This window comes from Lissotriton helveticus, chromosome 1_1, assembly GCF_964261635.1.
Source record: "Lissotriton helveticus chromosome 1_1, aLisHel1.1, whole genome shotgun sequence".
NCBI lineage: Eukaryota > Metazoa > Chordata > Amphibia > Caudata > Salamandridae > Lissotriton > Lissotriton helveticus.
In genome coordinates, this window is record NC_136057.1 from 141,646,052 (window position 1) to 141,656,295 (window position 10,244).

Sequence of the window (10,244 nt, forward strand, 5' to 3'; positions counted from 1 at the left end):
GTGCACGGGTCCAGAACTGAGATGGCAGCAACCCTGCAAGATAGGATGGGCGCGACTGGCACAGCTTCGTGTGGGTGAGTCCTGGGATGGTAAGGCTGCTGCAGGCCATGCTACAGGGGCAGCATCACAACTGTATGAATGCACAGCGCATGGAAGGAGGGTGCGCTGTAGGTCACAATGCAGGGAGACGAGTGCAGTTGTGAGCGAGCACAGTACTAGGAGAACAGGAAAGCTGCAAACCAGGAAGAGGGAGATTGGCACAGCTGTGCATAGGCATAGTATGTGAGGGGCAGGAATGCTGCAGGTTAGGAGTAAGTGACGGTCACAGCTGTATGTGGACCCAGTACCTGAGGGGTAAGGGTGCTGCAAGAGACGGTGATTGACACAGATGTATCTTGGCCCAGTACTTGAGTGTCCAGGGGTGCTGCAGGCCAGGGTAGAGAGAAGTGAACACCCTGTGTGTAGGCCCACTACTTGGACACTGTGGCAGATGCAGGCCAGGCTAGACAGGCTAGGGGGGGCATCATGCATGGGTCCAGTGCTAGAAAAACAGCCCACTATGGTGGAAGATTATTAGCAGGACTTTGTCTTGGTGTCAAAACTGGTATAGCAGTGGCTGCACAAGTCCGGCATGATGTAGACTGGTGTGTTGCTGCAGGTCAAGAGTAGGGTCCATTGGCAGAGGCATGCTTCGATCACCATGCAGGAACTGCAGGGGCGGCTGCAAACCAAGCCTGAGGATCAGGGGTTCGAATGTTTTGCCAAATGCCACAACTTTGCTTCAAGATTTCCACACCGCCTATCCAAGGGGAATGACCTGTCACTAAACTGGTCAGGGATATTTGCATATGCCTTTTCACGGATTCTCCTGATCCCAAAGGGGCTGGACAAGGCTAGACAACCTGGGACAATGCTCATTCTCAAAACCACACAATGGGCCGGACGGACATGGTATTTGGACCTGCAGGAGACGTCCAAAGTGCGCAGGGTCCCAAGCAGAGGAGGACCTTCAAACAATGCAAAACGGAAGAGTGTACCACCCAGAACCAGCAACACTCAGCCTAGCAGCATGGCTCCTGAATACCTAACATTTGGTCACCTACCACTACCCCCAGGACAATGGAAATCCTTAGGGAGACACGAAAACCAAGCACAAGAAAATGCTACACGGAAAAACGCAACAGATACATCCACTGGTGCACAGATAACAGAAGGATGTAAACAAGAACAGACCAGGAGATGGTACTAACAATCCTCATTCACCTGTTGCACAGTCGACTGACCTATGCGTCGCTAGCCACAATAGTAGCTTATACCAGAGGTAAAATAGGAAACAGCCACTGCACACTTCCAGTGGTTAAGATTCCTGGAAGGTTCAAAAAGGGTGGCACCACCAAGAGTAGTATCAGCCCCTATGTGGAGCTTAAACACTGCACTAACGCATTGATGACAGAGCCTTTTGAACCTATGCACAAGGCAGATCTAAAGTTTCTAATCCTGAAAACAGCCTTTCTTATAGCGATCACATGACTACGCAGAGTCAGTGAGCTACAAGCTCTGACAATACAAGAAACATACCTGCAAATCCATAAGGACAAAGTGGTCCCCAGGACAAATCCACAGTTCCTACCAATGGTGGTATCACAATTCCATGTCTACCAAAGCATACAACTACCAGCTTTCTTCCAACAACCAGACACCAGCAGAAAGAGATCTCCACACACTGGACAGGCGAAGGGCACTACTGTACTAGCTACAAGATCAAATGATTCCATAAAGGAAACCAATCATTCCGCTCCTCTGTTTGGGCAAGCCACGGATCATCAGTGACCAAGAGAGCAAATGCACAATGGATAGTGAAGACTTATCAAAACCCGCTACACCAGAGCGGGAAAGACATGAACTGTGCGTCCAAAAGCGCACTCAACCCGGATGAAGGGTGCAACTCTTGCATTCCTAGCAAACATTCTTATTGATATCTGCATGGTTATCACCACCCACCTTCACAAAACACAACTGCGTGGATATCCAAATGAACAGTGAGGCAGAGGTGGGACGGTAGGTACAACAGCAGCTGTTTGCCAACACAACACATCCATATTTCCACCCAACCAACCCAAGAAACAGGATGAGAGAGGAAATGGCAGAAGAAGCAAACCGGTGGGAAGAAAGAACAATATTGGGAAAAGAGGGGGGGGAGAATCTGAAGAAGGGGAACCATACACAGGAACTTCCATGGTGCTGTCTGACATCACACAAGGTATGGACTTACCACCAAATGGTTGTCGACAATGCCCACACAAAAGGACAATTCTGGACCCAAATAAGAGATCGCGGAATAATGCACAGCATGTAATCCCAGGAAATTCTTCATGCTGCAAAACTACTCCTACTAGTAAGTAATAATTTCGTCACTATTTTAGAACCTGGCCACATGATCCACTGTGCTGGGCAATTCTCCTGCTCCCAGAGCCAGGACATACGTTTCAAGCAGGGTTGACTCCCACTGTTTGTCGAATTCTCTACACAAATATTTTCTATGGCCTTTGTCTCTTTTCTGGCAGACGGATCATCTCATACCAGGCTCCCTGAGCCCTAAAGTTCCAAAACCTCTTTGCAAACATGTCCTTAAATAATAAACCCATTTTGACATTTACTAGAGTACCTGCATGTGGTTTATTGGCCTTTGAAGCAGGACATACTGGTTTGTCCAATGAGCTTTCCACCTCTGAGCAGAGATCTGAATCTATTGCCGACACCATGGATGGAGTGGAGTCGCGTCACATACTAAGGAGTTCTTACCAAATAAACCGCACAGAATATAGTAAAGTAAGAGTGCCATATATACCATGTATGCCAAATTATTATTTCGGCTTCAGCTTTTTTACGCACAGGTGCTATCTGCTTGTAACGCCCTAGTTATCTATTCAATGGTTACAAGGGAAAGAGGAGAACAAAACTGAAATCTCAGAATGGAAATACTGCAACTACAAGACTGCAACTACTAACACTACCTATGCGTCACTGGCAGAACAACACTTCTAGACATCAACACTTTATGTACCTTTCCATTTATTTATTAAAGTGCATTTATCCAAAGGATGGTAAAAATAGCAAAAAATACTGAAAATATTTGGATAGCACATGCTCCCTTAACAATTTACTAAAAGCCAATAAATTGGTTCGAATTGACAAAGGAAGGAGTCACCAATAATTCAAAGATAAAATAAGAGACAAAGCACAAGGAGGATGAGGTACTGATAAGAAATTAAACAGCATAATCTGGTCGACCCAGAGAATGCTAACAATTACAAACAATACAAAGAAGGTACAATTGCCAGTGGAAGAAGAAAGGAAGCCAGAGAGGTTGACGCATATAAGTGACGTTGGAGAATAGAAAGAAAGATAAGCAAGCATTGCCAATGGGTCTGGTTTATGAAGGTGCTACCAAGACGACACCTGAAAATCCATGTATGCTAATGAATGTCTTCCCCTCTTTTTTTTTTTTTGTAGAGTTTTATATAGCGCGAACTAGACCCGAACCGAATCAGGTATCAGAGCGCTTTACATAGCACAAGTTATGTTTTTACATGAGGACACACACACACTTTCATGTTTAGGCACGGGGAGATTAAGTGATTTGCCCAGAATCACAGGAGGTTTTGGCGTCGTTACCGAGACTCGAACCCAGATCCCCAGGTCCGAGGTCGAGCGCCTTAGCCGTTAGGCTGCTCCTACAGAAAACATAATAAATTGCCTAGTTATCTAAGGCCTGTGTGTGCCTCTAAAGGTTCAAGCTCGGGCAGCTGGATACATAAACAAAATTATCACAGCTGTGGGAAGGGCAAGCCCTTTTTTGTGGAACCTCACAACTTCTGCCCAATCAAAACATGAACTCCTGGCTCCCAACATGTGGGCGGAGCCAAAGCTCCTCTCCTGGTGTTTCTCACATAATTGTCTGGCAACAGCTGCGCTGTCAAGCCAGACCTTAAAAAGTAGATTAACACAGGCATAGTGAATAGATTGAAAGGTATATGAGATATTTAAGCAAGGCCACATATAAGGAAGGCGTCTGAAATGCCAGAAACCGGTCCCCGGAAACTTGTTTCCTTCCCAGTGTAAGAATTGGCTTGGTAGTTTGGTTTGCCCTGTTCCCATCATGCACTGGGACAGGAACAGACTAATTTGCATATAGCCAGGTTCTGAACTGGGATGGTGCAGTGAGCTAAAAAACGGTGTTGGATCTAGCCCTGAACTCTTGACTGGGTGAGAGTATTCTGCTTAATTCAGAAACTCTGTCCATCACCACCCCTTGTTGTTAAATATGTTGTCCACCCTAAGCGTGGAAGGGTATACTCAGATGTGAGTCCCTTGCTCATTGCACCATCAGGATTCAAGCAAGCCGGGCCGACGACGGCTGAAATGCCAGAAACCGGTCCCCGGAAACTTGTTTCCTTCCCAGTGTAAGAATTGGCTTGGTAGTTTGGTTTGCCCTGTTCCCATCATGCACTGGGACAGGAACAGACTAATTTGCATATAGCCAGGTTCTGAACTGGGATGGTGCAGTGAGCTAAAAAACGGTGTTGGATCTAGCCCTGATCTCTTGACTGGGTGAGAGTATTCTGCTTAATTCAGAAACTCTGTCCATCACCACCCCTTGTTGTTAAATACATATAAGGAAGAGCATCAATTAAAATGGATAGGACCAATTTCAGAGAAGAAAACGGAGGAAAAGTTTTAAGTTAATGAAAATTACAAAGATGAAAGCAAAGTGTGTTAACCGGTGCAACTTGTGGCGCGAAGTTCCAGTAAGAATAGTAGAGTACGTCCAAATTAGGAGCATTTGCCAAGTAGGGTTTAGCAATAGGTAGGAGTAAAACAGGAGTGATGGAAGGGTGGGAAGGGTGAGCAGGAAAGAAACAAGTCTTCTCCAGGGAAATGAGAATCAGAGCTCGAGCAAAGATAACCAAGAACAGAGGAATAGTAGGAACCGAGGAAAGAAATACATTCAGAACGAAACCTTGAACTCCAAATTGAACGGGATATTATGTAGAACAAAAATCTTTCCAGGAAATGGAGTGCTACAAAGGGGAGAAGAAAACCAACTAATAGCGCAAACCTTAATACCCACGGACAAAAGAAGACAGGAGAATATTGATCCACTTTGTCAAAATCATCAGAAATAGCTAGAAAGATTAGAAGAAATGATTGCTCCTTATGACCGGGCTGAAGAAGGACATTCAAAACAGTGAGCAAAGCAGCTTTAGTGGAGTAACCAAGACAAGAACCAGATTGTGGAGGACACAGAAGATTGATTGTGATAAAGAATGGTAACTCAGAAGAGACCATGGGTTCCGAAAGTTTGGGCAGATATGGTAGCAGAGAATTCACTCTAAAATTAAAAATAATAATTGGGGTCAAAGTTTCTTCACTTGCAGAAATATGGTGGTGGACTTAGAGGGAGAAAGAAAAATCCCATAGGAAAGGGAAAGTTTAAAGAAAGATACTAGGTAGGATACACAAAATAAGAAATCCAGATTTAACCAGTGGAAGGAAAGATCAGCTGGAGAGCCAGTGAGCCTGGTAGACCTTCAGGAGGGCCGAGACCTTTGACTCTGAAACTAAGCAGCGAGAATAAAGAACGGGACTATCAGAAGTCAGTGATGGTCCTCGGGCATACACAACTGAAGACGCAAATGGTGAAGGTGCCCGAATAGTGGATATTTTTCAACTGAAGTAGGTTGTGAAGTCCTCAGTGCATGAGGGATCAGGAGGAGAGAGGAAAGGTTAATGATTGAGTCCAACTAAAATAGATGGCCGAAGTCCTGAGCCTGCTACTTAATTTCTCTCAGAAAAATGTATGCTTTGGCGGGTTTAGGCCGTAGAACAGATCCCCCACAGGCTGCCAAAAATGGGATAAGTGATCAGCAGATTTATACTTGTGCCTTAAGTCGAGATCTCTGTGTAAGTTTAATGGAGTAAAAGATTCAAGCGACCTGGATAGAGAGTACAAGAGAAGATTGATCAGGAGGAAGAGAAGTAAAGTGTTCAGTTGAAGAGAGTACATTCAAAGTCTCATGAGCAAGTTGGGCTGCAGACACTTTAGCACCACAACGGCAACATTGATACAGCACTGTAATTCAATTACTATACGACCTCCACCATACCACTCCAACTGCAGCTTTAGAACTCTACACCTATATCAAAACCTAAACTGTGATAATGGCCCCTGAAAAAATTATTCTTCAGCTTTTTTTCTGCATAAAAAGGAACTTGCCACATAATTTAGCATCTGCTATGTGTAGTTTGACCTCCTTTATCTGTTGTCTTTGGAGGCGCTCAATGTCTTATTCATGCTAGTTCTTTATCCCGGAACTGCATCTCTCCGCCTATCAACAAACTTAGATTTAATGGTTCAGATGGGTCACTCCATCACAAACTTGACGTTTATCCCGTCCGCCATATTACAAGTGCATTCTATGCACTGGCACTTGTAATAATGCAAATCGGATATACGTCACGTTTGTGATGAGCATCCCATCCGTCGAACCCTAAATCAGCCCTTTAGTATTGTTCTGGGTACATGGAGGGGCTTCGGTCCCTTGAGTGTCCGCTCAGCATGGAGAGCTGCATTATAAGATCACCATCGCTGTGTGGTTCACTGTACTGTACTGTACTGTACTGGCAGGAGGCGCTACTGCCGAGCCGAGCTCCACTGGAAGGGATGCGTGGGGGCCTCGGTACTATATGAGCAGGAGAGCCGTGGCCCAGGTTTGAGCTGCAATAACAGATCTGAGTGTAAGGTTCAAGTGCTGGAAAACTGGGTGTTCAGAGCTGAGGTGCATTGAGAGCTGCATTTAGGATCCTAAAAGTGCTACTTTAGGGGAGCAGTAAGGTGCGGCTGCGAGTCGGTGGTGGAATAATGGAGGTAAGGGGGTAAAGGCGAGAAAGATTGCGATACAAAAACTGTGGCTCTAAGATGTTGGAAGAGGTGGGGATGTTCAAAATTATGTCCAATTAAATTTGAACAGGCGTTTAAATGTCTCTTTCTCTCTAGGTGTTTGAATCCCTGCCAAGTGAAACCCCCATTGGAGAGCAGTCCCCCTTCACTGATGAGCCTGTACCACCAACCAACTTGGAAGAGAAGAGTGAGGGGGTGCCAAAGACCGTACCCGCGAAGCCCAGAGGAAAGAAACGCCTGCCTAGGCAGACCAGGGCCCTGCCTGACAAGGAGCCTGGTACCCACCCACACCGCCACCATTTGGGTGGCAAGGCATTGCCACGACACAAACTTGGCGACAAAAAGTTTCTGAAACAGGTCTCCTATCAACCCCAGGTTGGGAAAGTGCGCAAGCAGGCCCGAGTGCTGGACCGGCTGCGGCAGAACCCTCAGGGCATCAGCCCAGCGGACTGGCAGAACTGTGGGGGTGCCGGAGCAGCAGCTGAAGACATACTACCTGGGTCAAGACCACAATTGAAGCACTTGCAGTCTGTGGCAGAGCTCAAGAAGGCAGCGCTGGTTTCGAGACAGACCAAGGCCTTCGAGAGCTCACAAAGATCGCAGCAAGAGGAGAGGTCCTACTCCCAGTCGGTGGAAGAGGCTTGGCCATTGGTGCCTCAAGGAGCAACTGTACCAGATTCACTTCACCCAAAGCTTGCTGTTGGTGTCTCAGATAGCCAAGAGACTGGTTCCAGCATCCCAGAACCCACTGACCTCACCCTTGATAACAGAGAGAGGGACCCTGCCATGTCTAAGCTAGAGAGATCTGCATCAGGCCCCAGGAAAATGGTGCGCTGGGAAAACGTTGAGGTAGAGGACATTCCACCTGCCAACAGCTCCAACGTTGGCCATGAAAATGGAGCCAGTTGAGCGGTGGGGCCACAGAAGGCCCTTTCAAATACAGACTAGAGCCCTTTGCTTCTGGTTAAAAACTGCTTTCAATCAATCTTCAAATGACTGTGCAAAGTGCTGCACAGATGGTGTTGATACCTCAGGGGTGCGATAAGGTCGGACATCTTGGTCGCCAGGTTGAGGCAAATCGCACACATTCCGGGCTGGGATTTTATTTTTTTGCCCTTCTTTTATGCTGGATCCACCTGTAGCTATTATTGCTTGGAAGCTTTCTCAAATCGCATTCCTCCCCCTTATCCCCTGTTTTTTCTGTACGCTTTTTCCACTTTCTAATTTCAGTCCTACTCTGCATTTTGCAAATCTTTTTCTTCTCTTCCTTTCTCATGTTTCTTCCTCCTTCTTTCCATGCCGCTCTTCCAGATTTTTTGTCTCTCGTCACACTTTTTCATCATTCCCTTTTTGCATGGCTATCAGTTTTTCATTATCACTCTCAATATCCAGTTTTCTTCTCTCCATTTGTCACACATTCTCATTTTTCTTCTTTCCTTATTTGTAATATCTTGATCTTTTCTTTTCCTTTAACATTTTCTGCTCTTATCCCTTCTTCACTATCCCTCGCATCTCCCTCTCCCCATGTTTAATGTCCAGTTTTCACATTCATCTTTCCCAAACTCAACCCTGCTATCTTCATCACCATTTCTGCTGGCACTCCTGCACACTTTCTGCACCACTTCTCCCATGCCCTTTGGTTCTCTGGTTCTTCTCTGTGTTCTCTTGACTCCTCATCTCCCACACTCCTCACTCCGTTACCTGCTTATTTTTCTACCCTCCCAGACCACCTCTTCCTCATTACACTTTATCCTGTCATGCCTCTTTTCTTTCTATCCTTCTTTCAATTTTAATTTTTTTATCAACCAGTAGCTCTCAAAAACATTTTAACTGTGAATTGTATTTTTATTAAGCACCGTCAAGTAGCAGAGATGACATCCACCGGGTAAGTCTGTCACACCGTGCTCGACCCAAGACTAGTAGACAACTGATATGGCTCGGAGTGAGATGTGCAGAGGCCACAAAGGAGTTTCTAAAAATACACTGTGGACAGTGGCATGAATTTCATACATTTTTACCCAAAAATAGTTTGCACATTTGCTTTCTTACCAGCTGCAGTTTGCAATCATTGCTGAATTTCAGACATGTGTTGGGGGGGAAGGGAGGTGTGGGATTTGGGCTGAAGGAGTTGCATCAGGGCCACAGTGTAAGCACTTTTCAGGAACTTGCTTGGATGGCCAAAGCCTTGAGAAAGGATATTTTAATCATAACAGCTGGACTTCAATTTTTATAAGACCACACCTGTATTCAAGCAATGCAGATCCTTTCGAATGTTCTCCTGCTTCCGTTATATAGAGTTGTTTGTATATTTATGGCCTATTCTTGCTGCAAATAAACACATTAAGTATTCTGCGTTGTCTATTTATTGCTCCGAAAGTCAGCTCGCTGGAATGACTTTGACTGAAAAAAGGCTTGCTGGGGCCGTGGTGAGAGATTCTTCGATTCCATAGGAAGGTAGACGCAGGGGCCGTGGTGGGATTCTTGGATTCCGTAGGAAGGTAGACGCAGGAGCTGTGGAGAGATGTTCACATCTGATAAATGTCTCGCTGTGGACTTACTGCTTTAGGGAACCAAGGAACCCTGAAAGCACCTCCTGGTCCTCCAGGGAAGTTGAGACCTCTCTTCCCTCCTATCAGCATTCGCTGTTTTGTACAAGATATTATTTTCTCACACCGAGGTAAGGCATACCCCGCTTAATGGTGGTCCAGACTCCATCTTCATCTCTCATAAGGCTCCCTTCCACACTGCTGGCCACCCAATCAGTAGCCACTAATATATACTCACCAAATTCCCACAGGGGGATCAGCACTGGCTTCCAGCTCAAGTCTGTTGCTTACTCATCAAGCCTTACAAACCAGTAGACCAGACTACCTTATCAACAAGCTACTAGTCTCCAAAGAACATTGAGAAACAGAATTCTCCAGGAGTTGACCAGTTCAGAGTTGCTTTGAGAATCTGCAGGGCAGATACTAGCCCCGGCGTTGTTTTCTCAGTTGCCAAGTTCTTCGAGAATATCTAAACTCATCTTGCCAAGTTCTTCGAGAGTATCTAAACTCCTCTTGCCAAGTTCTACGAGAGTATCTAAACTCCTCTTGCCAAGTTCTTCGAGAGTATCTAAACTCCTCTTGCCAAGTTCTTCGAGAGTATCTAAACTCCTCTTGCCAAGTTCTTCGAGAGTATCTAAACTCCTCTTGCCAAGTTCTTCGAGAGTATCTAAACTCCTCTTGCCAAGTTCTTCGAGAGTATCTAAACTCCTCTTGCCCTTAGCCTCTACTGGTTGGGA

The 10,244-nt window shown here is 45.7% G+C and overlaps 1 protein-coding gene across 2 annotated transcripts in view; it reads left to right on the plus strand.

Moving 5' to 3' along the window:
* The window catches only part of SSH3 (slingshot protein phosphatase 3), a 253,908-nt gene extending 244,598 nt beyond the window's left edge, over window positions 1–9,310 (plus strand). For both annotated transcript variants that reach the window (XM_078657907.1, XM_078657986.1), the window contains one exon: window positions 7,058–9,310. In XM_078657907.1, coding sequence (XP_078514033.1) covers window positions 7,058–7,870 — 813 coding nt within the window. In that variant the 3' untranslated portion in view covers window positions 7,871–9,310. The remainder of the gene's footprint in view (window positions 1–7,057) is intronic.
* The last annotated feature ends 934 nt before the right edge of the window (window positions 9,311–10,244 follow it).